The sequence below is a fragment of the Phanerochaete carnosa genome, assembly GCF_000300595.1.
Source record: "Phanerochaete carnosa HHB-10118-sp unplaced genomic scaffold PHACAscaffold_5, whole genome shotgun sequence".
Taxonomy (NCBI): domain Eukaryota; kingdom Fungi; phylum Basidiomycota; class Agaricomycetes; order Polyporales; family Phanerochaetaceae; genus Phanerochaete; species Phanerochaete carnosa.
Genome location: NW_006767632.1, coordinates 1,985,162 through 2,012,540, shown reverse-complemented (window position 1 = coordinate 2,012,540; position 27,379 = coordinate 1,985,162). Strand labels below are relative to the sequence as shown.

At 52.0% G+C, this 27,379-nt stretch overlaps 16 protein-coding genes across 16 annotated transcripts; 9 read left to right on the top strand and 7 right to left on the bottom strand.

The window, feature by feature from the left end:
- Window positions 1–118: 118 nt before the first annotated feature.
- On the bottom strand, window positions 119–1,980 carry PHACADRAFT_209115 (uncharacterized protein). Its single transcript, XM_007395862.1, has 7 exons — window positions 1,809–1,980; window positions 1,633–1,754; window positions 1,176–1,578; window positions 858–1,128; window positions 428–803; window positions 269–376; window positions 119–218 (listed from the first exon to the last, which is right to left on the bottom strand). The coding sequence occupies exons 1-4, from the start codon at window positions 1,917–1,919 to the stop codon at window positions 1,087–1,089; spliced, it is 678 nt and encodes a 225-aa protein (XP_007395924.1). The 5' UTR covers window positions 1,920–1,980; the 3' UTR covers window positions 119–218; window positions 269–376; window positions 428–803; window positions 858–1,086.
- Window positions 1,981–2,117: 137 nt separating this feature from the next.
- PHACADRAFT_256332 (uncharacterized protein) lies at window positions 2,118–3,922 on the top strand. Its single transcript, XM_007395861.1, has 9 exons — window positions 2,118–2,195; window positions 2,244–2,817; window positions 2,872–3,164; window positions 3,218–3,386; window positions 3,437–3,505; window positions 3,560–3,615; window positions 3,699–3,735; window positions 3,792–3,822; window positions 3,874–3,922. Exons 1-8 carry the CDS (start codon window positions 2,163–2,165, stop codon window positions 3,797–3,799), a joined length of 1,239 nt encoding a protein of 412 aa, XP_007395923.1. The 5' UTR covers window positions 2,118–2,162; the 3' UTR covers window positions 3,800–3,822; window positions 3,874–3,922.
- Window positions 3,923–4,431: 509 nt separating this feature from the next.
- PHACADRAFT_256330 (uncharacterized protein) lies at window positions 4,432–5,878 on the bottom strand. Its single transcript, XM_007395860.1, has 6 exons — window positions 5,713–5,878; window positions 5,366–5,663; window positions 5,145–5,313; window positions 4,838–5,087; window positions 4,716–4,787; window positions 4,432–4,660 (listed from the first exon to the last, which is right to left on the bottom strand). The coding sequence occupies exons 1-6, from the start codon at window positions 5,735–5,737 to the stop codon at window positions 4,533–4,535; spliced, it is 942 nt and encodes a 313-aa protein (XP_007395922.1). The 5' UTR covers window positions 5,738–5,878; the 3' UTR covers window positions 4,432–4,532.
- A 65-nt stretch (window positions 5,879–5,943) lies between these two features.
- On the top strand, window positions 5,944–7,252 carry PHACADRAFT_256328 (glycosyltransferase family 1 protein; the record flags this gene model as incomplete). The annotated part of the gene is made up of 4 exons (XM_007395859.1): window positions 5,944–6,217; window positions 6,274–6,412; window positions 6,468–7,056; window positions 7,107–7,252. 3 exons carry the CDS (start codon window positions 5,947–5,949, stop codon window positions 6,586–6,588), a joined length of 531 nt encoding a protein of 176 aa, XP_007395921.1. The 3' UTR covers window positions 6,589–7,056; window positions 7,107–7,252.
- A 310-nt stretch (window positions 7,253–7,562) lies between these two features.
- On the bottom strand, window positions 7,563–8,673 carry PHACADRAFT_256327 (uncharacterized protein). The gene is made up of 5 exons (XM_007395858.1): window positions 8,624–8,673; window positions 8,269–8,490; window positions 8,137–8,214; window positions 7,817–8,081; window positions 7,563–7,761 (listed from the first exon to the last, which is right to left on the bottom strand). The coding sequence occupies exons 2-5, from the start codon at window positions 8,488–8,490 to the stop codon at window positions 7,742–7,744; spliced, it is 585 nt and encodes a 194-aa protein (XP_007395920.1). The 5' UTR covers window positions 8,624–8,673; the 3' UTR covers window positions 7,563–7,741.
- Window positions 8,674–9,106: 433 nt separating this feature from the next.
- PHACADRAFT_95115 (uncharacterized protein) lies at window positions 9,107–9,892 on the top strand (the record flags this gene model as incomplete). The annotated part of the gene is made up of 4 exons (XM_007395857.1): window positions 9,107–9,168; window positions 9,223–9,358; window positions 9,409–9,465; window positions 9,518–9,892. 4 exons carry the CDS (start codon window positions 9,107–9,109, stop codon window positions 9,890–9,892), a joined length of 630 nt encoding a protein of 209 aa, XP_007395919.1.
- A 280-nt stretch (window positions 9,893–10,172) lies between these two features.
- Window positions 10,173–10,517, top strand: PHACADRAFT_47887 (uncharacterized protein; the record flags this gene model as incomplete). Its single annotated transcript, XM_007395206.1, has 1 exon — window positions 10,173–10,517. A coding segment is annotated over one exon (345 nt), but the record flags the coding sequence as incomplete, so codon positions are not given.
- Window positions 10,518–11,857: 1,340 nt separating this feature from the next.
- Window positions 11,858–13,378, top strand: PHACADRAFT_121237 (uncharacterized protein). Its single transcript, XM_007395856.1, has 5 exons — window positions 11,858–12,301; window positions 12,359–12,562; window positions 12,618–12,769; window positions 12,822–12,950; window positions 13,003–13,378. Exons 1-5 carry the CDS (start codon window positions 11,933–11,935, stop codon window positions 13,292–13,294), a joined length of 1,146 nt encoding a protein of 381 aa, XP_007395918.1. The 5' UTR covers window positions 11,858–11,932; the 3' UTR covers window positions 13,295–13,378.
- Window positions 13,379–13,731: 353 nt separating this feature from the next.
- Window positions 13,732–15,016, top strand: PHACADRAFT_28616 (uncharacterized protein; the record flags this gene model as incomplete). The annotated part of the gene is made up of 6 exons (XM_007395176.1): window positions 13,732–13,888; window positions 13,941–14,192; window positions 14,251–14,402; window positions 14,453–14,568; window positions 14,802–14,826; window positions 14,855–15,016. The coding sequence occupies 6 exons, from the start codon at window positions 13,732–13,734 to the stop codon at window positions 15,014–15,016; spliced, it is 864 nt and encodes a 287-aa protein (XP_007395238.1).
- A 183-nt stretch (window positions 15,017–15,199) lies between these two features.
- PHACADRAFT_173745 (uncharacterized protein) lies at window positions 15,200–15,865 on the bottom strand (the record flags this gene model as incomplete). The annotated part of the gene is made up of 4 exons (XM_007395855.1): window positions 15,703–15,865; window positions 15,490–15,618; window positions 15,397–15,434; window positions 15,200–15,343 (listed from the first exon to the last, which is right to left on the bottom strand). Exons 1-4 carry the CDS (start codon window positions 15,728–15,730, stop codon window positions 15,200–15,202), a joined length of 339 nt encoding a protein of 112 aa, XP_007395917.1. The 5' UTR covers window positions 15,731–15,865.
- A 204-nt stretch (window positions 15,866–16,069) lies between these two features.
- Window positions 16,070–16,693, top strand: PHACADRAFT_94041 (uncharacterized protein; the record flags this gene model as incomplete). The annotated part of the gene is made up of 2 exons (XM_007395854.1): window positions 16,070–16,211; window positions 16,413–16,693. Coding segments are annotated over 2 exons (423 nt in total), but the record flags the coding sequence as incomplete, so codon positions are not given.
- A 112-nt stretch (window positions 16,694–16,805) lies between these two features.
- Window positions 16,806–17,954, bottom strand: PHACADRAFT_161613 (uncharacterized protein; the record flags this gene model as incomplete). Its single annotated transcript, XM_007395853.1, has 5 exons — window positions 16,806–17,406; window positions 17,453–17,673; window positions 17,721–17,769; window positions 17,819–17,864; window positions 17,921–17,954. 5 exons carry the CDS (start codon window positions 17,952–17,954, stop codon window positions 16,806–16,808), a joined length of 951 nt encoding a protein of 316 aa, XP_007395915.1.
- Window positions 17,955–18,800: 846 nt separating this feature from the next.
- PHACADRAFT_94577 (uncharacterized protein) lies at window positions 18,801–19,164 on the top strand (the record flags this gene model as incomplete). Its single annotated transcript, XM_007395852.1, has 3 exons — window positions 18,801–18,846; window positions 18,911–19,078; window positions 19,133–19,164. Coding segments are annotated over 3 exons (246 nt in total), but the record flags the coding sequence as incomplete, so codon positions are not given.
- A 395-nt stretch (window positions 19,165–19,559) lies between these two features.
- On the top strand, window positions 19,560–22,899 carry PHACADRAFT_173743 (uncharacterized protein). Its single transcript, XM_007395851.1, has 13 exons — window positions 19,560–19,628; window positions 19,698–19,867; window positions 19,916–20,042; window positions 20,095–20,205; window positions 20,274–21,351; window positions 21,405–21,477; window positions 21,527–21,755; window positions 21,806–21,909; window positions 21,957–22,056; window positions 22,109–22,145; window positions 22,196–22,355; window positions 22,410–22,427; window positions 22,480–22,899. The coding sequence occupies exons 2-13, from the start codon at window positions 19,703–19,705 to the stop codon at window positions 22,714–22,716; spliced, it is 2,439 nt and encodes an 812-aa protein (XP_007395913.1). The 5' UTR covers window positions 19,560–19,628; window positions 19,698–19,702; the 3' UTR covers window positions 22,717–22,899.
- Window positions 22,900–22,934: 35 nt separating this feature from the next.
- On the bottom strand, window positions 22,935–24,294 carry PHACADRAFT_256317 (uncharacterized protein). Its single transcript, XM_007395850.1, has one exon. It carries the CDS (start codon window positions 23,932–23,934, stop codon window positions 23,365–23,367), a length of 570 nt encoding a protein of 189 aa, XP_007395912.1. The 5' UTR covers window positions 23,935–24,294; the 3' UTR covers window positions 22,935–23,364.
- Window positions 24,295–24,553: 259 nt separating this feature from the next.
- Window positions 24,554–27,155, bottom strand: PHACADRAFT_256315 (uncharacterized protein). Its single transcript, XM_007395849.1, has 7 exons — window positions 27,003–27,155; window positions 26,753–26,949; window positions 25,827–26,703; window positions 25,527–25,778; window positions 25,337–25,470; window positions 25,125–25,269; window positions 24,554–25,071 (listed from the first exon to the last, which is right to left on the bottom strand). The coding sequence occupies exons 1-3, from the start codon at window positions 27,144–27,146 to the stop codon at window positions 26,082–26,084; spliced, it is 963 nt and encodes a 320-aa protein (XP_007395911.1). The 5' UTR covers window positions 27,147–27,155; the 3' UTR covers window positions 24,554–25,071; window positions 25,125–25,269; window positions 25,337–25,470; window positions 25,527–25,778; window positions 25,827–26,081.
- Between the last annotated feature and the right edge of the window lie 224 nt (window positions 27,156–27,379).

The window sequence follows — 27,379 nt, the reverse complement described above, 5'->3', positions numbered from 1 at the left end:
GTATCGCTGGACACTTTAAGCAGACCTCGGTGGCAGGACAAAGACAAGCTTGCGGCCCGGGCGGTTACTGCAATTTCGGCTCGACGCGCGCTCTGGCCACGTGAGCAACTTCACTGGCTTCACTCCCGAGTCCTGGCTTTCGACATTGGTTCGGCAAGCCATGTCAACTGCAACGGTGATGCGGAAGACGTTCCGGCGCGCGGTGGTCGACAATGCTCGTACGCTGTCTTTATCTTTGCGTAGTTTCTTCTCTAATGTTTGTGCGCAGGTGGTGACAACAGGAGACGAATAGAGATCCGCAATGTTCCTAGAACTGCCCTCCCTACAGACATCCGCAGACTATGCGCAAAAGCCAAGATTGAAAACATCGCCAGTAGTGCGTTTCCGCGTTATGAATACAATACCGTAGCTCTTAATTTTATTCTAGTCGATGTCGACTACAGGCGGTTCGTTCCAACCGGTTCTGCCTGGGTCACCCTCACCACTCCGGCCTTTGTCCGGTCAGTAATGCAGTCTCTACACGGCTCCCTCGTGGCAGGACACGAAGTGTCTACTCATCAAGCGGAAAACGAGGTCGAAGATCTCCCACCTCGCACGCGCGGTGCGAGGGGTCGTGCCGAAGCTGCTGAAAGAGGTGTCATCACGGGGGATGGTCCCTCTGGCGGTGTCACAAGTGGCGGCTCTAGCGCAGTGCTGTACGGCTTGCCCGGAAAAATGACCCCTGAAGCAGCTGGATACTTCTTGAACAACTTCAAGCTCGCAGGAGCGTCGCCCGACAGCAAGGATATTGTCAAACTAAATCAGTGAGTTCCTCACACTATCCAGCATCAGCATACAGACTCTGAGCATCCTCCCAGAGCGAACAATGTTGCTCTTACGGCAAAGTTCTTCATACGTTTAGCATCATCGGCTGAAGCGCACCGCTTGGTTCGCAAGCTGCACGAGACCTACTACGAACCAGAGATTTTTGACAAGCGGTACCGTGTCAGGGCACGCGTGGTATACTAGTGCATCGACATCCCCTCAATATTAGACCGATATATAGTAGTTCAGCATTGCCCTACACCAAGCCTCAAGCTAACCTCCTCACATGCGTTCCGTGTCATCCTCAAGACGGGCACGTGCACCCTAAAGAACATCAGATGATGTTTCAATGTATGTTCAGAATGACCCACCATTCGCTCGCTCTCTGCTTCATCCTCGGGTGACCGACCGCGCTTAAGGTCTTGCTTCTCCGGGGCACCCTCAGGCTGCTTCCAGTCTTCTCCACCACCCGCAACAGCACCAGGACCTTCCTGTGCATCCGCGTACCGCTCCTCGACCTCCCTTCTCCGTTCGATCTCCATCCGCTGGGCTTGCGCACCCCAACCTCCACGTCCTGGGTCGTAGTCGGTTCTGTGCTCGTCTCTTACCTGCCCACCGCTCTTGCCCCGTCCAAACTGTCGTCCTTCCCTATAGCCTAGATCGAGGTCGCACCGAATAATACGTTCGTCGAGCTTGGTGCCGCTGACGTAGCGCAGGCTCGCTAGTGCCTCGGCGGGGGTGTAATATTCTACAAAGCAAAAGCCACAAGGTGTTCTAGAGACTACTTTTTTAATCACGGATTCATGCGCATACAATTGACCAGCGTACCTTGTATTCCGATCCAGACCCATGATGATACGCTTGATGCCTCCGCCCTCCTCCGGGCTAGCACACTTGGAGAAAAGCTCGTAGATCTGTTCTTCTGTGGTATAAAAACTCAAGTTACCAATCTATGGCCACTAGCATTAAGTTATCATGACCACACAGAGGGAGAGGGCACTCACGTAGAGTGTTGTCGATTTTGCGAGGAGCTCATTCTGCTTCTGCCTGTCAACTCGGGCTTGAGAGTCTTTGTAGTTGGACGGCTGGTCAAGAGGTTGCACGACGTGCGCCATGGCGGCAAATGACTTGAAAAATGCGATGTATAGGAAGTCTGCAAAGGCCCTTCGTCCGGTTAGAGCGAAGTCCGAAAGAAAGTTGGATACTTATGTTTGGGGTGGGCGCGGGAAACCCTAACCACAGTCCTTTGATTTGGCGTCTAGTTAACCTGTACGCGTCGCGCCGCCAATTGCAGCTTGAACGAAGCCGCGTCAGCGTACACTCCTCTCCACTACATTCGCTTGGAACCGCCTTCAAACATGGATGAAATTGGAATCGAGATGCAGAAAGAGGTGTGTGTTGTTGTTTCGTTATATATCTAATGCCCACATTGTGTGCAGGACCCAACCTTCGAGTCGGTGGTGACCGAAAAGACGGCGCTCTTCCAAGAGCTGCAGGAAGAGGATCTCTATGTGAAATACAAGAAACTCAGCAGGCATCTCGAGATGCTAGATATACAAGAGAGCTACGTCAAGGACGAGCAGCTTAACCTCAAGCGCGAGCTCATTCGCGCGCAAGAAGAAGTCAAGCGCATCCAGTCCGTCCCGCTCGTCATCGGCCAGTTTCTCGAGCCCATAGACCAGAATACTGCCATCTGTGGGTCTACGACTGGCTCCAACTATATCGTCCGCATCCTTTCCACGCTTGACCGTGAGCTCCTCAAGCCGTCATCGTCTGTCGCAATGCACCGGCATTCGAACGCTATTGTGGACATCCTCCCACCAGAGGCAGATTCGTCCATCCAGATGCTCGGAAAGGAAGAGAAGCCGGATGTCACATACCAGGATGTTGGCGGAATGGATTTGCAGAAGCAGGAAATTCGAGAGGCAGTCGAGCTACCGCTAACGCACTTCGATCTGTACCGCAAGATTGGTATCGACCCACCACGCGGTGTCCTGCTCTGGGGTCCACCAGGTATGTTCCCGTAGATATATCTGCGCTACGCTTCCGCACTCACCACCATCCCAGGTACCGGAAAGACGATGTTGGTCAAGGCCGTCGCACACCACACAACCGCCGCCTTCATCCGAGTAAACGGCTCAGAGTTCGTCCAGAAGTACCTCGGAGAAGGACCCCGTATGGTGCGGGACGTCTTCCGTCTCGCAAGAGAGAACTCGCCAGCAATCGTCTTCATTGACGAAGTCGACGCCATTGCAACAAAGCGTTTCGATGCCCAGACCGGTGCCGACCGTGAAGTGCAGCGTATCCTGCTCGAGCTTCTGAACCAGATGGACGGGTTCGATCAGGGTAGCAACGTGAAGGTCAGATCGCCGCATCTCCGACTGTCGTCCTCATTATTAACCATGGCTTGTAGGTCATTATGGCGACAAATCGTGCTGACACTCTCGATCCTGCCTTGCTTCGTCCTGGTCGTCTTGACCGAAAGATCGAATTCCCGCTTCCATCGCGCCGTGAACGGCGACTGGTCTTCCAGACATGCACGAGTAAGATGAATCTTGGGCCGGACGTTGATCTGGAGGACTGTAAGTGCTCGATAACATAAACTGAAGCCTCATCTGACATCATACTTCAGACGTCTCCCGACCGGATCGTCTGTCGTCAGCTGAGATTGCTTCTATCGTGCAAGCTGCTGGTTTGCAAGGTTTGCACACGTCAAATAGGTCTTTTGTATTTTCCTAGCTGACGACGCCTCCAGCTGTGCGCAAGAACCGTTATGTTATCCTTCCGGCTGACTTCGAGGAAGCCTGGAAAGTGCGTTGTTTGGCTGTATTTGGCCCATCAGTGACCTCGGCTATAAATTGTTCTGACGCATCTTTTTACCTGCCTCCATCTAGCAAACCGTCAAGAGAGCGGACGACACTCTCGACTTCTGTACGCATCTCATTGATCTCTTCGAGATTTTCATTCTCATGTGGATATCCTTCCAGACCGATAGTAGCGAACGTTGTACTTATCATCGTGAGTTCACCTGTTTTCTTGGCTCGACTGTTCGCCTGACATCTGTTGTAGTCTCGCACCTGTATTGTAGAAGACAATCAACTTTTCTTTCTTTGCCTTCTGTCTTTCTACGTGCGGCTCGTGCGATCCATTGGCAGCTCTGTTCACTTTGGCGCCCCACCGCATCTCTCACGGCGTGGCGCTCATTCTTATGAGCGAGATAAAGCAGTCTCTGTGCTGATCCGGTTTTTCTTTTTGCCTCTCCTTTCGCTGCTTATGCTTGTGAGGATACTTCGGTGTTTCTCATATGAGAGGGGTGGTTCAAACGCCGGAGACATCCTATTGGGATGAGATAATATCGCATATATACTGATCAGTGAGATACTTTGACACTACTCCCCGGGACCGCTTCACTAACCGCGCATCCAGGACTAAGCAATAGAATATACCTTCTGCAATGCGTGAGATCATAAGAACTTCGTGAAAAAGCTCTTCAACACTCTGGTCGGCGTTGTCTTCCTACACGACCGTCCTCATTTTACAAGAGCAAGAAGAATATGCGCATCCTATTGGATGCATCATCCGTCTCTTTGGCGACCCTCTCGCCCACGAGAGACGTCGAATAAATTTGACGGTGACAGAATTTTGTTTGGTAGATTGTTATAATACATCTTTCTTGAATATCTATCCAACATTGCGCCCAGAATCATACAGGGATGATACTACATAGTTCAGTTTTTGGATGGTTGTCCTAGCTCGCTGGCACGTTCAGTGGCGATTTGAATGGCACGCGCGATCGTTGAGCGGACCCGTCCATCTTCCAGGGCAAGGAGACCTGCAATAGTGCATCCACCAGGAGCTGAACACGACGCCTGTGAGCTAACCGCTTAGCAAGCATAAATGGGCATACGTACTTGTCACTGCATCTTTTAGCTGTGCAGGATGCGTGTTGCCCTGAAGAGTCATTCGTGCCGCACCCTGGAGAGCTGCACCTCTGAAGTTAGCACCTAAACCGGGTCACGGCTAAACGACTTACTTTGTGCTGCAAGCTCCAGGGCCTCAGCTCGGGGAAGGCCCATCATGACACCACCATCTGCCATAGCCTCCAGGAAAATGCAGGCAAAAGCGGGTCCCGAGCCTGACAACGCTGTACATGCATCGAAGTGCTTTTCATCGAGGAAGCGGCAACGGCCGATGGAGGAGAATATGTTTAGAATGATTCTGCGGTCGAACTCTGCGCCTTCAGACTGTGGCAGACTGCTGATGACAGTCATGCCCTCTCTGATCTGCACTCTCGATCAGCGATCTGAGGCTCACACGACTGGGTAAGATATGACTCGTACCTTGCAGGGAGTGTTGGGCATCGCACGAATAACCTTCGTCTCAGGGCCAACCGCCGCAGTGAGCTGCAGGATGGTCACCCCGGCCAGGATGCTGATGAGGAGCTTGCCTTCGAGAGCATCTTTCAGACCTGGCTCCCCGAGGATGGTGTGCGCCAGCTGAGGCTTGCAGCTCGGGTTGCATCTTCAGTACGTAAATACCAATAACATTAAGGCACACTCACCATAGCAAGATGACATCTGACTGCTGAACGGCCTGGACATTGTTCGCAACACAGACTTCGACGCCGGGCCCTGGTCCACCAAGCGAAAAGAACAATTCCCTCAGCCTCTTTGCGCTTTCTTCGCGGCTAACACATGCAAGAAATCTCGATGGCAGAGTTGGGTCGGAGACAGCAAGAGCCGGTGTCAGGGTACCTGGCGTATGCGACTCCCACTTCGGTCCAGGGTATGTTGGATCTGAGGCGGAGTCTAGACTAGCGAGGACGCCAGAGAGGACGGCAACACCCATGGTCCCACATCCTGTGCAGATGCTCAAAATATGGCATCCGGGCTTTGAGCGGGGACGCACCTAGCACGCACAGCGTGTAGCCCATTTTGATTCCTGAAACGATTGTCGTGGGCGTGGACGAAGCGCTGCGAGGTCAATTATAGAGGTGGACAACGGAACAAGCACAACATCAGAAACGCTGGAGAGAGTACCGGAGCGCGTGTCCACGGCGACCTAGTCGCGTGTCACGACACATATCCAGTACTTTATGCAAGGAAGACACCAAGCCGGGGCATCATTCTGGGGCATACACGCATGCGGGCTTTCGTGACAGTCGGCTCGACTCGCTTCGACGCGCTGGTCCAACGAGCTCTCTCGGACGCTGTGCTTGACGTCCTTCGCACAGCGGGCTACTCGACCGTCATCGTACAATGCGGCAACTCCGACTTTGACACCGGGTCCTACACCCAGAACGGCGAATCCTGGACGCGGGCACTGGAGGGTGGTGGAGCGATCGAGGTCTGGAGATTCAAGGCATCGCTAGACGAGGAGTACAAGCAGGCGGATCTGGTCATAAGCCATGCCGGTATGATTGCTAGTGCCGCCCTCACATGCTTGTCTAGTTCACGAAGGCCTTGATAGGCTCCGGCACAATTCTAGATGTCCTGCGACTCCAAAAACCATTGATTGTGGTACCCAACTCGACGCTCCTCGACGATCACCAGCAGGAGCTTGCAACTGCTTTAGCTGGCCTAGGACATGTCTGGGCTGCGACCGTCCCGTATGCCCACCACGTTTGCCCTTCCCGTGCATATTCTGAGAGTCCCAATCCACAGGAGCCTGCCGCAGACTATCACTACACTCGACCCGTCGACGCTTGTTCCGTTTCCGAAGTTTGATGGGAGCCGCTTCCGTGAGCTTTTGGACGAAGAGATGGGTTTTGCCTTGGAAACTTGAACGCTTGTATCACCACTACTATTTACTCCGTACTATTGTGTTCCCCATGCTGCACATTGCCTTCTAGTATGGCACCGCAGGTTACCGCGACTGTCGTGGATGAAGACCCCCAAGACTATGAGAGCAAGCACGTCCATGCGGTCTATGAAGAGATTGCACCGCACTTCTCGTCAACCCGCTATAAAGTACGCTTTGACCTGTACTCGCAGACATAAACTCATACACGAACAGCCTTGGCCTATCATTTCAAGATTTATCTCATCGCTACCCATGGGGTGGATAGGACTAGACTCTGGAACTGGAAACGGCAAATATCTTCCTCTACCACTGGAGAGGCCGTCCGGCATATGGACCATCGGGCTGGACAGGAGCAGAAACCTTCTCAAGATTGCACAGACTGCGGGCGGGACTCAGCAAGAAGTCGTGTGGGGTGACGCATTGGGGAGACTGTGGAGGGATGATGCTTTCGTGCGTTGGTTCGCTTCCTGGGATCCGCAGACATTGCTAATGCTGCACAGGACTACGCGATCTCAATTGCGACAATACACCACCTCTCGACTCATGAAAGACGCAAAGTCGCTGTTCAGAGACTTTTATGCGAAGTCTCTCCGTCTCATGGCCGTGTTCTTATTTACGTCTGGGCTATCGAGCAAGACGAGCTCTCAAAACGGAACATTCCACAAAGCGAAGGGGGACCAGTCAGAGGCGAAGACGTCTTTGTACCGTGGGTTATGTCCAGAGAACTACGGTCAAAACCAAAGGGGAAAGAAGCGAGCAGCCAGGATGCCGGTCTTCATGAAGCGTCTGTGCAAGTAGCAGATCCACCACGACCATCTCAAGTTTTCGACAGATACTACCACATGTTTGCTCGCGGAGAGTTGAGGGACCTTGTCTGTGAAGCCGCCGAAGGTCTATCGATGCATGTTGGTCCTGCTCAGGGCAACGCCACCGAAGGTATCGAGATTGTGCAGGATGGTTGGGAAAGATCCAATTATTACGTAGAACTGAGACGCTGGCGACAATGATAACTGTGAATCCCAGCCCGCAAAAACATGCGTTAAACGGTCTGGAGTGATGGGTATACCCGTGAAACTGGTTTTGGACCTGATGAATACAGCAAGGGGATAGTAGTACAGGGAGTAGGCGAAACAGATCACTCGCTCGCGGCCATGACTGTACAGAAAGGACATGAGATAAAGTGAACGAGATCGAGAGTAAACTGACTCACTGGCATTGATGAGATCGCCTCCACTCTCCTTCAGGACTTTCACAGCCTTAGCCCGTGAGCAGCCAACCTGTTGAATGACGAGTTCGATATCTTTAGGGTCGACACCGGTCTCATCGACTGGACCTTCCTCTTCGACGGCCTCCAGCTCGGGGATGTCGTCGTCGTTTGCAGCACTGGAAGACTCCAGGTTAGGGACCGTAGTAGCACCGCTGGAGGCGAGACTCTGAGCAGCAGAGAGCTGAGCGGCAGAGTTCACGTCTTCAATCTGAAGGACAGACTTAAGACACACAAGCATGAGCTCGCAAAGGTTCGCTACGCACCTTGGCCTCGCCAAATACGATGTAACAATCGCTGTTTTGCGACTTGTACACGTCGGGGACGGCAATGACAAAAAGAACCTATCCAATACAAAACATAAGCCCTCGAAGCCTCCAAGACTGATTTGAACGCACATTCTTCGGCCTCCGAAGAGTAACACGGGTTATGCCTGGGACCTTTTTCAAACCAAGAGAGATGAGAGCCTTCCTGGCCTTGCGCTCAGAGCGCGACTGGATCTTGTCGAGGGCAGCCTGGGAGGTAGGATCTTCCTCATGATCGTGCTCGTGCTCGTGCTCGTGCTCGTGACCCTCGTGGTCAGAGTGGTCGGAGTGGATCTCCTCGATGCTGGCAGACATCTATGGGAGCGGCCGACGCGTCAGTGCTGGCGCGGTACATCCAGACGAGAAGCGAGCTATCCATCGCCTGACGGCCACGGATTCGAGGTCGGAATATTCATATCGACTCGCCATACCGTACAGAGGCACTTACTGTCGATTTTAGGTGGACGAAGGGGGCTCAGGGGTGTATAAGATGGCGAGCCCGACGTCGCCGACAGCGATCAGCAATAGCCATGTAAGCGCACATAACCCTAACCCCGCGTGTTCATCCTTCATGCAGCGCACTCAGTGCTTCTCGCACCTGTATCACAATATCACAATAGCATGTACACCTCTCATTTGTGTCCGGTTCGTTTCTGTTGAACTTGCTTTTATTTAGCCCTCTTGCTTGCAAGGTTGCCAAAATCTCTTGGCTCCTTGGAGCTCTCAATGTATGGGTGGACGCCATGGAGCTCAACGTCATGAAGGCTTCGGTAAACATCTACACGCAGGACAAGGGCATACATAGATATATAGCACACTCATCTCGTCACCCTCAAAACCACCCTATTCGCACCGAAGCTACTCCATCATGGACACGGACACCAAGCGAGCGACGTATCATAGCGCTGCCTACCACAGTTCGGGGGCTGCTATGATGAGCTTCGAGCCTATAAATCAGATTCACCAGCACATCTGCGCATTTCATACCTATGCGTGCGTATGCGCTTCCGATTGTACTGCACTTGCATTTTCTGACGCATAGTTCAGCTCGGATCGCACACGACACGTCGAAGCGCATCATTTCTGTACTTGCTTAAGACCAGACTTCCACCAGTGTATCATCTATGACTCTGGTGAGAGGAATGCCCGACTTATTGGCGTCGAGTACATTATTGCCGAACAGGTGTGTGGACCGGTTCTTTACTGCCGACGTATACTGATCTCCCCTGCCAGCTATTCAATGATTTGCCCCAGGAAGAGAAGAAATATTGGCACTCTCACAAGTACGAGGTCAGTGTGTTGATGTAATATTGTAAAGGCTGCAATGTAATGTTCCTTGAAGGTGGAAAGTGGCATGCTACAGCTGCAAGTAAAGAGCGCGGTTCCTCATGTTGCAGTGGACGTCGCTGAGCAGCCCGCAATGCTTGAGCTCCAGCGAACGTACGGCAAGACGATACATACTTGGGCTTTTGATAAATACCCTGATCTTCCTCTCGGCCCACCTAACCTGATGATGTCTTATTCCAAGGACGAACACGCGCCCCCAGCTGAATTGATCAAGACCAGGGACGAAAAATGCGGCATGGACACTGAGTCCAAACGTCTTACTCGCGCAGAATATTTGCCTCCCTATCAGAAACATCTGGATTCCGACATGTGGGAGAAGACTTCGAAAGCTCCCGTTTTCGAGCCAGTGGAGCATGAAGTCGTTCTCTGAAACGACCAATTTTGGGATTATGTTGTGTAGGCCTAAGAATATGTCGTATATGTAGTAATACCATTTGTCTGGTTAGGCTGAAGGCTTGCAGTGAACCCAAGCGTCGAGGTCGTACTTATACCAGTACCCTTTGCAGAGTAGCCGACTCAATTGGTGAGGGTCGTCTGTCTACTTATACTGGTGGGCGCTCGCGAACAGGTGTTCTCCCAGGTGCTCCCCTGGGTCGTTTCGCCGCTTGACCCCCGCCACTCACCTTCAGTCGCCTATGACCGCCACCGACATCTCTCGTCAACTTCGTTTACTGCTCAAAAACTCTTCAGAGGCCCCTCCACTTTCCGACTTTCTTCACGCTCTTGATGAATTTGTCTCACAAAATGAGGACGACCCAGAGCAGGCGGAAGATCTACAGAAACAGTTACAAGGCATATACTACAGCGAGATGAGAGACCCAAGTCTCCCGCAAGTCAAGGTCATTCTCGAGACTCTATATCACGTCCGCCGGAGCTTGCCACCGTTGTCTATCATCGAGACATGGTTTGACACTGTCCTTCGACCTGCCTTGCGCGAGCCCAAGCTTGCGGCGGAAGCCGTCGATCATGCAAAGGAGGTCGTCGTCGCCTCTCTGAGTCCCATACACAGAATCAGGGACGCAGTCTCTTCGGATTCCGAAAAGGATAAGAAGGGGGAAAAGGCGAGAGAATTCCGTAGGCGGCTTATGGACCTCTACCTATTGGATGCATACAACGAGAGTTCCGGGGACGATGTTCTCGAGTGGGCAGAACTCGATGACGCACAAAAGGAGCGCAAAGCTTGCTGGAAAGCGAATCTGGAAGATGGATGATAACACCTGGACGACGGGTGTAGGGCTGTCGATGGCAGCCTGAGGGGGAGACAACCGGGGTTCTCCTGGTGGCTCCTGTTGTCTCTGCAGATCTCGTTGACCGGAAGATAGCAGGGACATATTGGCGAAGAGCTGTTCGCGCAATCCCAGGGATGCTGAGCGAACATCGAGCATGGTACATTCGGCGACAATCCTCGAAATGTCGTACTGCGCCCAAAAATCGGGCTGGCTGAGCTCATGAGCGGCATCCCGCCAAACAAGTAGTGGATGAAGGACGTGTCCACGGAGCAGCGACTAAAGCAGACGTTAAGTACGGGGCAATCACTCGGATAGGCAAAACACATGCCTCGCTCTTGCTTCGGATCTGGTCTTCATCCAAGGCCTCTTCCCAGCCGAGCGTGTACACGGTCTCTAGACTAGCCTCCGCTAAGTACGACACAGGGCCACGCAGAAAGCGAATCGTGTTACATGGAAACAGATAATACAGATAGGCAAAGTACTGCTGCCTGGGGGGAGCTGTTGCGGACGCGCCAGTAAACGTTTGGTCAAGACGTTCCCATTCTAGATCAGGTCGAATAGAAAGGCGATTAGTGTCGTCGGAAGTGGGCATATCGCGTTTGTCCTCGACAATCGGCTCGACGAGCATGTCTGGATTTCGACCACGAATAGCCTCCAGGGCCAGGTCCGGCATAGTATGGTGAGGTCTTGTCTCCCAACATATAACGCGAGTCAGGACCACGAGCAATTGTGGAAGGAGACGTTTCAAGTCTTCACATGCTCTTACAGCAAATATCGGTAGTAGCTTCGTTAGGACAGTGACTCCAACCGCGCACTCCGTAGCGGAATTGTCGAATATGAGGCAATATATAAGACTCTGCATGAGCGGATGCGCCGCGAACACAGCAGCATGCTGGGGGAAATTGGGCTGGGAGGTATACGCATTAAGCAGGAGAAGTAACTGCAGACGAGAAGACGGTAACGAGAAGCAGTGGTGTAGTTCCGCGAGTAGATCCTATGCCGAGAGACGTACATTTAGCGTGCGATCGCAGGCACTGCCGAGTCGAGGAGACCAGACCCACTTGTGGTCGTTGTAAGCCTATCTTGACGAGCACTCAGCAGAGTCCGGCACCTCTTCCGTCCTTCACACCTTGTCCGGCGCTCATCCGACATCGTCTAAATTGCAGATATCTTTGCAAGAGATGATTTCAACTTCCATCGCCCTGAAGTCCAGTCTCGATATCGAGGTCATCGATACGCCGAACGAAGCAGGTTGGGCTGCCACTTTGCTCGATCATCAGTCTCGTGCGCGTTCTCGCTCGCTGTCACGGAAGAGCATTGCGAGTATCAGTGTCAAGTCGTACAGCCCAGATGGTCAGCGTACACATGAGCAGGAGGGCGTGCCGTCTCACGTGGCTGTTGCAATTGCTGGGCTGCAAAGAGAGATATTAATGCTCAGGAGCGAGCTCAATTTCGAGTTGTGGATGGCTCGGGAGAACGTCAAGCACATTGGGCGACTGTACCAGGATCGCGTAGTCTCCAGAACTGCCGAGGTTGAACGGCAAGGGTTGGTAAGACCTTTTTGTTTAGCATCTACGAGAGATCAGCTTTTTCACTTTCGACTTCAGCACAATCGACTTCGAGAGTATAAAGCAGAAGTGTATCGCCTGCAGAAGGAGGTCAAGGAGCAAAAAGAACAAGCGCTCAAGGTTAAGAATCAGTACGCGGACTGGAACCGCAAATTGCAAGATAGGATCAAGGAGTTCCGGAACGAGAAGAGCTCCTGGCAAACTGAAGCGTCTGCGATGCGCGCCGCTCACAAGGAAACCCAGGTTCGTTAGCAATTATAGCTTGCTGGTTCTCTATTAAGTTGTTCGACGAGAACAGGATAGCTTCGCCGCTCAGAGCAAGCTTTTGTCGGAAGCGAATCACAAGGTTTTCGAGCTGAAGACAGATATTAAAGCGAACCAGCACAAAGTCGATAGGCTGCATGACTATGAACGCCAGATTGAGCAGCTCATTAAGCTACAAAGATTATGGTTAGTACATTTACTATAAGAACTATTTGGCACACGATCTGAATACTTGCAGGGAAGCGGATGTCCTCAAGCTAAACAGTCAAACAGAGTTCCTCAGTGAGTGTGCTAGTACGTACAAGAAGATGGAATTGCGTGTGGCGAACTATCAGCAAGTCCAAGAGGAGCTTGAAGAGAAGATAAGGTCGGCTTTCTCTCGTCACTACATCAATCACGAAATGTTTACCTCTCCGTAGACGTCAGCAGCAAGAAATAGAGTCTCTGGAAGCTCGGTTATCCGTCACCCATAAACAACTGGCGGCATCTCGGAAGGCCGCCAGCAAGAGTTCTTCACCTGCTGCACACAGCGAATGGACACAGCAAGCAGCGACAAACAAGCGTCTTCGCGATGAGAACTCGGTCCTCTACGATGAGAACGAGGAGCTGAAAGCGATGATTGAGATGCTCAAGGCACAAGTAAGCGGGCGGACGGGGCTGGTGTCTGACCCTCGGGCCTCGCCATTCATAGGACCTACGCTGAGTATTTGAGCCGATACACTTTCTGTGCTATACATAATTGTATCCTTCTCTGTAAACCACTGCGATAATTGAGAATGCTGCGTTTCAAGAATATTCATCGCGAGAACGCCCGACACAGGTAAGATTTCCGAAACTGGCACACAACCACGAAATGCGATTGAAATTAAGCCAACGTTGGGCCGGGAGTATCTACTTTGTAGATTGGTTTACTGCGTTTTTACCGAGCAATTTTCCCTCCGGTATCTCGTGTAATCTTCATCTAAACTCTCCAGCAAACGCAGAAGGCGTGGGAGCTGCATACCCTTTGCGGCGCGATCCTGGTGACGGCTTTCGCGCGTCTTTCGAAACGTAACTCAACTCTCCCGCTGAACTCATCTACTCGCAATTTATACTCGCAACCTACGCTTGAACATCTCAAGTGTTGACTTAGCGACAATTAGAACGGCATGTCTTCACGCTTCGATGATCGAAGACGCGAGTACGACAGGGACGACCGCGGTGCGCGGTATACTGACCGCGATGCACCTCATCGGGGTGGAAGGAGCCGCTCGCGCAGCCCTCGCAGGGGTGGGGGCGACAAGGACAGAGATAAGAGGCCCACCGGTGCGTTCGTTGTGGCTCCCTCTACATGCTTACTGACATTCCTTTCTGACAGACCGCAGAGACCACCACAGAGACGACAGGGACTACCACAGAGATAATAGGAGACGAGACGACCGCGATAGACGAGACCATCATCGTGATGATCGCAGGGACGCAAGGGACCGTGACCGTGACAAGCGCGACCCCCCGAGACGTGATGAGCGAGGCAGAGACATGAGCCACTCGGCTCGTAGAGACGATATTTTGAAGCCGATAGACAAGCGTTTCGATGCAGCAGAAAGTAGAAAAGCTAGCTTCAATCCGGGTATGGTCTCTATCCCTCGAATGGTTCGCGGCAAGATAACAAGGATGTCCTGCTCCAGGTTCGGAGGAGCCAAAATCTCGCCAGGTTTCTGAGGTGCCAACAGAAGACCGGGAAGAAGGCAATGCCATGGATCAGGAACCCCAGCAGGACGAAGAAGCGGCTATGATGGCTATGATGGGCTTGCCGATGCAGGGTTTTGGCAGCACAAAGGTATTGCGCACTCTTCATACAATCATATGAGCATTCATAAGTTGTCGCAGGGTAAGCACGTAGAGGGAAATCAAGAAGGCTCCGCAAATGTCAAAAAGGTGCGGACGTGGCGTCAGTATATGAATAGGTCGGTCAGCCTTTCTCGTTATCCAAAGTATGACCTCACGTATGTGCGTTGCATGAAGGCGTGGAGGGTTCAATAGGTCAGTTTATATGCAAAAAGCGCGTTCAATGCTCATATTTTCGCCAGGCCTTTGGACAAGATCAAGTAGTCGGCTCCCATGCCATTCCCCGGGTGCTGTATCTATGTGGTATCTTGCGCGTTCAGAACAAAATTGCCCTCAGTTAAGTCGAATTTTAGTATGTCAGTGATGCATGCTACTACTATCTATTGTCCAGCGTTCATGTGGTCGATATCGACCGGGTACGTGGCTTGTAGATTGTTGCACTAGTCAGAATGTGACGCAATGCTTAAGCGTGTCCTCCGCCTGTACGGTTCCTTCGCTCGTTTCACCGACTATACCATGAGCACGTTGGTCGTCCGTCTAGTGGAATCGTGCCAGGTGCAGAGTTTACTAGAACAGCTGAATTCATGCTGGGAATATCCCGTGTGAATCACAAAGTCCGATGGCCATTCAATATTACTTGGTACAGACATGAGACCGAATATCTGCAAGAAGCGAGGAACATGGCAAAGCGATAATATGTTGCGAAAGGAGGCAAGCGGGATGCAGATGCGCAATGCAAAGAGCGTTCAAGGTCTCCAAGACAAATGCGGTGCGGAGTCGAGTCGCTGATTAGAAACCGTGAACCTTAATCGTGTTCTTGGGAAGACCCTCTTCAACAAGGAAGTTCAAAATCTTGGTGCGTTGGTCTCCTTGAAGTTGGATGACTTGTCCTGCTTCTTCGTCGTCTACGAGTGTGCCGTTGCAAGCGAATTCCTGTGGAGTACTAGTCAGTGCGTGGCGCCATAAGGGTGTGGGAGCAGACACGCCTTCTTGAAGGCTTTCAAGAGCTTCTTGGCATCATACTCTGAAGGGGGACAGGTATTAATTGCTTCTGTGTCGCAGATACGAGGTACACGCACCCTTGGGCAAGCCCTGCAAAGTCGTGAGAGTCTTTCGTCCGTTTCTTTGCTGAATGCGAATGTGAATGTAGTTCTGCTGAGATCCAACGTCCTGTGTGTTGACCGCTTCTCCCTCGTCTGCGAAGGGATCTGTTGGAGGCAATACACGCAGGTCAATGTATGCTGGGCATCGATGGGGAGCGGGGATGAGTGCGAGAAGAGCTGAGTACTCACCGAAAGTAGCTAGGTTCTGCACGTTCATGCGACGAACGTAAAAATGCGATTACAAGAAGAAGAGAACTAAAGGTGAGTGGGGGATGTTTCTTGGAGACGAGGTTGAGAGTGTACGACGAGGTTGAGAGATGACTACAGATGACCGAAAAGGGCTTGGGCGGCTCGGTGACTTATATACTCATTGGTTATGTAAGCTGGCGTGGGCTGGATCCGACATCCACAGACCGTTTCGACCTGCATTCATTCCGGTAAGTATGACAGGGAGTGCAGCCACAGGCACAAAGAGAAAGAAGCCCCCGACCTTCCAGCATCTCCCCGTGGACCGAGGCGAGTCTCACATCTCAGCTGGAAACGATGGCCATCCTGACCTTTCGATATAGCTAAAAAGCTCAAGCGGTCGTGGGTGGAGGTTCAAAAAATTAAAAGTAGATGGAGGGCACAGAAGCGCAAGGAGGGGCTCACGACTACTCGACCGGCCGTCAATCTGAGGCCCAAAGAGGAACAAGACGGTGGCGACGAGGAACGCAGAAATGAAGAGCCGGCACTGGAGAGCGGATGTGAACGAGACGGAAGTACGATCCCAGAATCAGACGGAGAGGACGTCAAAGTTAGGGATGAGGAGAGCGGAGGTGGCGACGAAAAAAACAGAGAACTGAGACGGGATTGTGCGGAGGGGAAGAAGCTAAGTAAAGGAAAAGGCATGAAGGTAGTAGAGGCACCGGCAAGCCGGGGAAGAAGATCCATCAGGAACAGAAGGGATAATGCGACTGACAATGACAAGGAAACGAAAAAGCTAACCCTTCGCGAGCTGCAAGTCCTAGCATACTCCAAGTCCTCCCTGCACACTTACAGATCGGGTGCATCGCGACGACAAGATGACACCCGCGGACGAGGACGAGGTTTGCAACGGGATTGGCGGGGTCGTGGACAGCCCGACATGCGGCTGCGCATGAATGCAATGCTGGAGAAAATCAAGAAGGATTTTGCATGAAGACCTCATTTTGTGCTAGGACCGTGACATGAAGGCTGCTCGTCGCAAGTAAGTCTACATGCCGGTTACGGAAGGAGAACACTTAGACAGGAGTTTGATGTTGCCCCAACGCCTAGTTAGCCTTGTTCTCCTTCTCCGGGTCATCCACTACCATTTCCTCCGACATTGGTATAGTTACCACTTCAGTAGATGTGTCTCCATCTGGCTTCTCTTCCGTCGACTTAATGAAACGTTCCGCAAGACTTGCCACCGGCTTTGGGTCGATGGTCGTTGTCGCTGACAGAGGCTGCGGATGGTCGCTCAAGTGTCCTGGGCTTGGATCATCCAATTCGTCGACGAGACCCAGTGCAGGGGTTTCTGCGCCCTCTGCACCGGTATGAGGTGATGCTGTACTTGTACCTCCAGTAGCCAACGCCGGAAGTGTTAAGGGCGACGGCGGGGGACTGCGCGACTTAGAGCGCCTCGCATCATCATGTAGGAAAGGAATCGGCGAGAACATTGGCGTTGGCGGTGCGGACGCAAGCAGCACGCTGTCGAAGCCAGTTCTAGAGTTCGTGGTTCGCGACGCGCTTTCCGTGGGCACAGGGAATGCATCCCATGTTGACGTGACCAGCAGTGTCTTCTCTACTGCACGTAGATACTTGCCGATTATCCCGTAGTGCTTTCTGGGATACAGACATAATTCGCATACGCGCTGTATCGTGAAGGGTGTACTGGAGATCGTGAACAAAACATTCGTTTGGTGTGCGCAGAACGTACCCTTCGAGTTCGTCTAGTTGCTTGAGGATAATCTCCTTGTACTCGTTCGCTTCATTATCAGAAAGAATGCTCTTAGGAGCCTCGTTTGGGTTGTGCGGATTGCGCGGGCGCGGAGGGAATGGGGGCAGCTTCAATCCGCCGGACGGTAGAGGTCGTGGTGAGGTGATGACTGGGGGCGAAGGGAGCACGTCGTTTGACTGTGACAGAAATAGGACTACGTTCTGGCTGCGGTGTAAGTCACGACTCTCGTCGCTGCAGGTACACACACCTTGCCAATCTTGTGTTTGAGCATTTCGCGCAACCTTGACCACTCTGTGCTAGGACGGAGTCAGCATGAGCACTTCTAGTCGTCGAAGCTCGACCTACTCCACCACGTCTGTTGAAGCAACTCGTTCCAGGACAGCATCGTATTCTGCGAGCTCAAAGTATCATCAGAACCACCCTCAGTTAAGATATGGGATCGCCTGCCTGGAAGCCACTCGAAAGGTGTTTCTGTGCTCATGGTCGAACTGTGTGGACACAAGATAACCTCTTCTTAACTCTTGGCTTCAATTTGCAGCTGGGATGTGATGCTGAACGGTTCACAGGCGCGCTCACAGGCTATGACATAGCTGAGCATCTAAAACTATCCGGCTTCAAGGAATCAGGATGCTAATAAGCTGATAAACTCTATTGTCGTCCACACGGGGCTAACTGGTAAATATTTTTAGCTGACAGAGGTACGAAAATGACCGTGAGAAAAGAAGCTAAAAAGCCTGAACACTTTCCGGCGAAAATATATGATAGGTAAAATTTGAAAATAAGAGTAAAATAAAGTCGCCTTTTTTTATTGTAGTAAAAAGTTGGTCTGCTCGCAGCAAAAAGAGGTGCAAATACCGCTGGGCCATCCATATATAGAATAATACACATGGAGAAAGAAATGATCATGATTTCGCCCTAAGGATATTTCAACTCTTCTAATACCTCAAAAGGTGTAAAAGCAGCGTATCTTTTTGTACCACTAAAACGATAACATCTCCATGGGGGAATAGCTTAAGCGTATTTATGAAACAAACTGAATGTGCTTTTGCACCTCTATCCGCGCAAAATAGTATAAAATTAGCCCCGTGCCAGCAAGACATAATTATGCACATTTGCAGAAAATTGGCCAAAGAGGAATCAGCGTCAATACTCGCAATAGCCGCCCTAGAGAACTGTACAGTTCCAGATAACCTTACTCGGAAGCCGCCACCACCGTCGCCGTCGCCGCCGCCAAGTCCCAGTACCCACCATGGAGAACGACCAGGTATGCGAGCACGGTCGTTGAAAGTATTAGAACTACAACCTAATAGAGATCTGGCAATTTTAGGGAGTCCTCGTCGACCTTTACGTCCCCCGCAAGTGCGCTGCCACTAGTACGTCCCTTTCCTGACTCCTGGTGGCATAAGTGCAGGTACGAGGTGAAAGTATGAATTTTAGATCGCCTTATCATTTCCAAGGATCATGCCTCAGTCCAAATCGCTGTCGCCGACGTCGACGCCAACGGCCGAGCGCTTTCCACTTCTACTTCTTTCGCTCTCTGCGGTCAGGTCAGAGCTATGGGTGAAAGTGACGATTCTTTGAACCGTTTGGCTACTAAGGCAGGCCGTGAGTGGTGTCGAATTTTCTCATTCTTGAGGCGGATACTGACTTCATTTGCAGTCCTTCGCAATGTCTGGTCATACCAAAAGTGATTTCGAAGACAAGCTGAAGTGCTCTCTTGTCGTCTGTACATCCCACCCCTATTTCTATCGCTTTTCTCTCGCATGTCGCTCTTCGCTTGTACTCTGCTCGTCTGAATCTCCTCGATCGTCTCTGGGGTCAAATTACTCGGACTGACTTGAGTTGCGACACTCTATTCTTAACATCAACACGGTCCGACGCGTAGCAAATCATCGATTAATCATTTCCTCCATTCCTGTTTTCTCTCCGGATGTATCTGCAAGTTACAACGCTTGCTACGGTCGTTGCTGCTACAAAAACTGAGTAATCACGTGCCGCACACGAAGCACAGGGCGTCTGTCGCTCGTGGCCCATGATTCAATATTCAGGAACCGCAGCGGCGCAGCTGCTCCCTTCCGTACATAACTTGCGGCTACTGCTCATGAGCTCTGCCCATAGTCCACAGTCGTTTGACCTCTCGATTTCGACAGCATCCGTAAGCCCTTTACTCGCACGTACCTGCGGCTCAGTAGCCTGAGATTACTTGCGCTCTTGTCGAAGCTAGACTCTATGGTCGAGATTAAGAATATATCAGAAGATCCTGCACACTCCCTTGGCGTCGAAGACCATGAGGGCGGCCAGTACAGGTTACTCTACAGCAAGTCCAAGGTCTACGTGAATCCGACGGTTTACGCACGAGATAATATCCCCGGGTTCGTGGCGCTCGTCAAGCGAGTGAGTACCGGATGTACAAACTTCGCCCACGCTAATCAAGTCCCGTAGGAAGCGGCGAATCCTACATATTTGCTAGCTTGGCTGCCGGAGACCTTGCTGAATGAGAAGGGTCAAACTGAATGGGACAAGTTCGTCAGGACAGAGGAGCGAATGACTATTCACGAGGAAGAAGAGGGTGCGTTATTTTGGGTATTGCGTTTGAGTATACCTTCTAACATACAGTGCAGATGCAGTCCTCATTGACATGCCAATACCACGTCCGGAGACCTATGCCTTCTCCGTATCACTGACCTCAATCTACTCCCTCATTATACAGCCGCCGTCTTTGTCCTCCTGGTGTAAGGTCCAGACACATCCACATCCACATTCCCAAGTGCTGACATCATACCGTCGTGCTGCGTTGCAGACGGCTCAATAGTCATTAATCTAATCAATGGCACGACACTACCTACATTGCATTTTCATGACGATGAGTCGCGTTCGTTCACCGCTCTACACAAAGCTCCAGCGGATCACAAGCACGACATATACCCGCCTCCTCAGTCTCCGCTAGCCTCGTCTTCCAAAGCCGTCTCTTGGGGCGGAGAAGATCTCCTCTCTCGTCTCAAGTCTTACGCTCACATCATGCGCTCGAACTTGCAGCCGACTCTATACCTGGTGGATCCCTCGCGAGAAGACATTGAGACTCATTCGACCCAGTTGTTCGCGGACGATGCCGTGGACGATATTCTTGCTCAATCTTCGTATGCGAACTCTCACTCCCCAATTCCCGCCCACCGCCGACCCCGGCCCCTTACAGGAACTACAAATCCATACTCACCACGATCATCTATTCTACATCGGTCTTTGCATTCTCCGTCGGCCTCGTCGGCCTCATCGTCGTCGCAAGCGCGGATGGCGCTATTGCAGTCATTCTCACAAATAACACGACACGCAGCGCATGCGGCGCAGCACATCTTGTCTCATCCGCTCGCTAAGCCCATTGTTCCTCATTTGCCTGATCCCGTCAAGAGTCTTGTCAATGCGAACGGGGATCTTGAATGGGGAAGCTGGGTTGAGAAGGGCGGCGTTGGTGAATTTGAGAGCGCTCGAGTCTATCTAGCTCGCTGGGCTCGTATCGTCGCAGAAGAGGGCGAGCGTGAACGTCGTAAAGAAGCTCAGACACTCCCGTCCTCTGATTCCACGGAGCTTCCTTCAGAAAGCACGTCTCTAGGTGTTTTTGAGCTACTACAGTCTTCTGTCAATCTGCCAACGCCCAAGTCTACACGCAACCCTAGCAGTCCGGTAGACGAGAAAACTTGGAAGGGATGGTTTAACGCGGATGGTTCGCCAAATATCAGCGCCGAGGAGATGCGACGGCAAATATTTCAACGCGGTATAATCTCCAAAGGCGCATTGAGAAAACAGATGTGGCCTTTCCTGCTTGGAGTGCATGAATGGGACAAAACTTACGCGGAGCGTAAGACGGCATGGGAGACAAAACGGTAAGTACAAGAAACTCGGCGACGTGCTCCCCTTGTTCACAACTTTTGCTCAGTCAAAGATATCGTGAATTGAAGAACCAGTGGTGGGGTGTTCCGGAAGTATTCGACCGACAGGATGTCATCGAGGTAGGCCGACGTGAGCCTGATTTTACATCATACTCATCCATGCACTCAGGAACGCCATCGCATAGATGTCGACTGTCGTCGTACGGACCGCACTCACCCTCTGCTTGCGTCCACAACTCCTGTCATAGATGCTTCGGATGACGAGAAGGGCCTGCACATGCGCTACTCAACAATATCTCCGGGTCTCAGTGATATCGGTGCCCAAGCACCGACTAACGAGCATATTGAGCGAATGGGTGGTATACTACTCACATATAACTTTTACGACACCGATCTCGGTGCGTCTGACCACTGGTCTCCTTCGCCAGGTTTACTGACGATAGTAAAGGCTATGTTCAGGGCATGTCGGATCTCTGCGCTCCAGTCTACGTTGTGATGGATGCAGACGAAGAACTGACCTTTTGGTGCTTCGTTTCCGTCATGACCCGCATGGTAAGTTTTGCCGCACTTCGCTATGTGCGAAAGTTCACCCTCCACAGAAGCATAATTTCCTGAGGGATCAATCTGGCATGAAGAAGCAGTTGTCCACACTACAACAGCTCATCGGCGTCATGGACCCAGAGCTCTATCGGCACCTAGGTTTGTTTCACCGCTCTCACTGCCGTCCCGGCTATTGACTATTGCTATACAGAGAAGACGGACGCGCTGAACCTATTTTTCTGTTTCCGGTTAGTCTCCACCTGTGACACAACTTTCAGCGACGCTCACTTCACATTAGATGGATCCTCATCGCCTTCAAGCGCGAATTCTCGTTTGAGGACGTTCTGCGGCTCTGGGAGGTGCTCTGGACCGACTGTTACAGCCGAAACTTCGTGCTGTTTGTGTCTTTGGCTATGCTCGAGTCTCATCGAGACGTGATCATGCGCTATCTTGTAGAAGTGAGTCTGTCATTGCACTGCGGAAATTTTATGCTGATAAAATCGACCTTCTAGTTCGACGAGATACTGAAGGTATGCTATGACAAATGCAAATTGATCAGGGCCTGATGCATTTCGCCGACAGTATTGTAATGAACTCAGCATGACCATCGAACTTGACAGCACGCTCGCTCAAGCCGAAGTTCTTTTTTTGTCTTTCGCACAGCTTGTAGCCGACATTGACCGTCGCCGAGCGGAGGAACCTGCCACCGGCTCGGGGCAAATGCGCAATCGAACGACGGGAGAGGTTATGTCGGAAGGAAAATCAAAATTCCCTATTCTCAGCGACGAACTGAGAGATTTGTTGAAGACAGGTCGGTGAGGCAACGCGCTCGCGGTCGTGCGAGGTTATGCCGTCTTGTACTATTGGACTGAGAAACACGTGGACTCATTTACACACATCTTCGTCGGTACTGTATACTGTTTCGATTAGGTTTTAAATACACACTTAAACGTCGCCATGAAATGCGACTGAAGATGTATCTTTATTTACTTCGCTCCGAGGTTTGATAAATTCTCCGCGATGGTGGCATCTCTGGATAGTAGCTTAGGGCTCTTGCAAATAGTATGATGAAATGACAGCCACATGATATCTATTACGGCTATATACGTCACGGCAGAACCGGGGCGACGCCCTATTCGCGCTGGAGTAGCTGCACCAGGCAGAGGTGATGAGACGATAAGCTAAGGTGATTATCGCTCGCCTAGTTTGAGGACGCCGTGCAGTACGAATGCATCACTTAACAGCTGACTTTCCCTTGCACGGCTGGATAAAGATACGATAGCGCAGTGCCTCACCTGAGAAACATGAGAAGGTAGAATAGTGGATACAAATGACAGTTAGGGTTTCACTCCTCCATCGCGTTCTCTTCGTCATCATTTCCGGCACCTTCGTCGGCGGATTCCTTGGGCCCTGGAGATGTACCCAACGCTTGGGCACGAAGCGCAGCGCCTGTGCACAAGGGTTCAGTCAGCTGCGGCGTATCTGCGAACTAGTCATAGGACCTACCACCGCTCTTTGCCAGCGGCTTCGCATATTGTTTGAGCCAATCCTCCGATTCCCAAACTGCAGGAACGATGGAGTGAGACAGGAACGCGTACCCGCAGAGGTAAAGGACATACTAGCTTTGTTGCCGAGACCCTGTACGGGCATTTTGCTCGGCCGGGCGAGATTCACCCGCAGCACCTTGCCTTGCAACTCGTTGAGGTCCATGTTGTCGATGGCATCCTGCGCATCGGCAGTTGATGCGAACGTTACGAAGCCATAGCCCTTGTGCTTCTCCTCTGCGGCATTGCGGTCAGTCATATGGGCCAGTGATGCACCATGAGACACACCTGTCTGCCGGTTTGGGTCGGTGGTGGCAGGTGGGATTTGGACTTCGATAACGTCCCCTGACCACGTCGTCAGCGCAGCGGGGCGAAGAGCGCCAGACATAGACGCACCGAAGGTTGCAAAAGTCTCGAGCAGAGCGGTCTCGTCGACCTCGTTGGCGAGGTTGCCGACGAAGACTGTTTTCTTCGTCTTGGTTCCTTCTTCCATTGGTGCACGGCTTGATTAGGCACTCTGGGACAGAAGTGTTATCTCATATTCTCACGGTAAGGCCGCGGATGACCGTGCGAAGGAAATGCTTAGTTTGATAATAGCCTCGTTTGATGACGCGATGAGTGAGTGATGGCTTTGGCCTGCGCGCTCCCACCATCGTCCGTGCACCTCGCCCTGCTGTGGCCGCAGTTGCGGCAACCTATGGGCAACCTCCGCGTGGTTTCGGTGCCGACATCTGCTGACCGTGGCTGTTTCGCTTCCGGTCCTCGTGCGGCCAAGCTTTAGCTTCTGTGTGGAGCCTTTCTTGGGACGCGCTCGCGGATGTCCTCCGCGGTTGCCGTGTGTGCAATGGACGGATGATGCCATCTATCACCCAAGCATTCTCTTCTATGCGACTCAGGAGACCGAGCGCGCCGATTTTCCAGCCTTTTTCCGCCCGTTGTCTTACGTCGGTGAGAGCATTTGGGCCTAATGCGTCTGCGGTCCCTGTACGCCTCTCCCTTTTCCGGCAACTCTTTCAGTGCGCGCATGTCTTCCAACTGGGCAGATTGTACCACAGTGCGATGGTCGCAACTCAATTCGCTACGCGCGAGGCCATATACGGTATGCATTTTCTTGTTCGGTGGCCAGCATGGTCCTCTTGCAGGCATTCTGTCCGCACAGCACTTGGCACCAGACCAGCCCTGGCAACTTGCATTTTGGCTTCATTCGCCGCTTCCCCAAAGTTAGCCCTGTTTTCTCTCCTCCTCCCCGACATATAAGCTTCACCCTCAGGCTCTATCATGCCAGCGTACACACGGCCGGTCGACCATCACTCCTTCTAGCCTGGACAACCGCCTCCGAGCTCGAGGCATGGAATCAGACGACGAGTCGTTGCTTTCTTCGGCATCCTCCACATCCTCGCTCGACGAGGACGACGTCAACGCACGCAGGGCACCCAACTGGTGTGCTTATCGACACCTTCTCGATCGCCGAGGCTACCAACTAGACACCTGTCGAGACGTAAAGCAGTGGTACCAGAAGTATTGGGAAGGAATGCTTGCCCAAGGCTACGACGTCACCAGAGATCTGCCGGGCTACGCCCGCGCATGTAGCATCAAAGACGAGAACGAGCTATGCAAGGACGCCGGTCTTGTTAGTCCATGTTGTCCCACCTTCACACCATACTAAGCAACTGTTTATGTTAGCCAGATAATCTCTTCCGAGGTACCCACAGTCTCTCAGGCAAGAAGGTCGTCATCAAGGCTGTTCACATTTGCAGCCGTGAGTATGATGCCATCCGGCACATTTGCAGTCCACCCTTGAGGCGACATCCCATGAACCACTCAATACGTATGTGCTCTCTCGATGGCGACCTACCCGCTGCTCAATTAGACTTTCCGCGTCATTGCACCCGTAGCTGTCTATGATCTGATCGAAGTCCCCTCCGATTCTCTGGTCTTCATCGTTATGGAAGAGTGGTACCCGCAGTTCACGTATGATGTGCCGAGCACTCTCAGGCTCTTTCTCAGCGCTCTTCGACAATGCATAGAGGTATGACGCGTTCCCACTCTCGGTGAGCTTCGTGAGATCTAACGTTAATCTCGCAGCACATTGTCTTCATGCATTCTCACAATATGGCGCATCTGGATATCAGCATACACAACATTTTGACGGACTACAAGGGGCATCATGCGTTCATAGATTACGAGGGCTGTCGCCGGTTCGATGGCACGCTCAGTCCACTCATCAAAGGGATCCGGGGAAGTGACATTCCTCCAGAGCTGGAAAGAGGAGGCTGGACCGATCCATATAAGGCTGATGTGTGGCAGTTGGCCGTTCTAATTCTCCGAGTATGCAAAGTATGTGAATTCGTTCAAACGCATGTGCAGCTTACTGAGGCGGCGTAGATAACCGGCTATAACATACCGGAGCTGGTCGCTTTCGCCCGACCAATGCTACACGATGACTATAACCGACGGCCGTCCGCAGCTGCCGCACTACGGGCTTTTGATGCAATGGCTACGGGAATTCAAAGGGACAGATTGGATGCGAGTTGTCAATAGGTTAGAAACCACACCTAGTGTCCTACAATAATTTATTACCATACAAGTGGAATAGCATTATTACAAACGACAACAACGAGTGGAGAATATTTGGAGTTTTCATTGTTCATCCGATTCCATCGTTTGCTCCGTATCCTCTAATCGCTGCCGTTTCCGAGCTAGGTATCGTTCCCGGGCACTCTGGATGGACTCCTCGTTGTTGCGCTTTGCCACGACCCGGTTGATGTTCTCTTGCTCCTCTCGCTGCCTCTCCCTAAGGATTCGCTCCCGCTCCTCTTCCAACTGTCTCTGGACTTCCCTCGCCCGACGCTCGTTAATCTCTCTCCGACTTGCCGCGGTCCCAACAGCCGTATGCACCTGCACTGAGTCGTCCGCTTCGTTCCTCTTCTTGGTCTGCAGACCCAGTCGACGGGTGTTTGGAGCAGAGAGGTTCAGTCCAGCAGATAGAAGATCGCGCTTGTCGACAATCTGATTGTCATCGTTCAGCTCGACCTCCTTGCCCTGCTCCCTTGCTACGCGAGCTAACTCGGTGTCACTCTTGAGCACGAAGTCTGGAGGCTTGGTGATCGTGAGGTTTGGTGGAGGAGCTGCCGGTCCTATCACAGGTTTCTGCGTGGCAGCGACTGTCTCCTCGTGCTTTTGCTCTGACTCCTCCAGTAACTTCTTGTAGAAGTGCGCCATACCAGTGCCCATGCCTTTGTTCTTCTTCCTCTCTTCCTCTGCAGGGGAATGTCAGAGAGACTTTTGCAAGTGCAGCTGGATACATACCTTCCCGTTTCTTCTCCTCCTCCTCTGCTCTCCGAAGTTCAGCCATCTGGTCCTTGTACGCTTGTGTAACAAAGGCATCCTTGTCCTTGAACTCATCGCCCTCCAATTCGCGTTCGCGTTGAATCATCTTCTCCTCAGCGCGTAGGTGGTCGATCCTACGAGTAGCCGCTGATGCAAGAAGGCCCTCAATGTATTTGGGCTGCATGGGACGTCAGCATAGTCAGTGAATGCTTCGGCATGCGACATGCGCACCTTTCGTTCTTTCGTCTCCACCTCCTTGACCTCCTTCTGACGAAGCTTCGCCTCCTGCATTTTATCCCAGACCTCATCATACTCAAATACCGTAGCGTCTACTTTCTTCTCCTCCTCAAGCTTGCGCTTCGTAGCCTTTGACATCTCCACATTCTGCGCAATGAGCTGTTTGCTCGCGGGGGCCTTGCTTGAGCTGCCCTCTATTGGCGCGGCGTCGATAGGTTCGTCATCCTCGAGCGAAGCGAAGGTGATAGGTCGCTTTAGCGATGGCGCGTCGCCGACAGGCTTGCTCGCCTTTGCTTTGGAGCTGGCGAGAGAGAAAGAGACCTTCATGGTTGCGGAGCGCCGAGGCGCATTCGATCCCAAGTCTTTCCCTT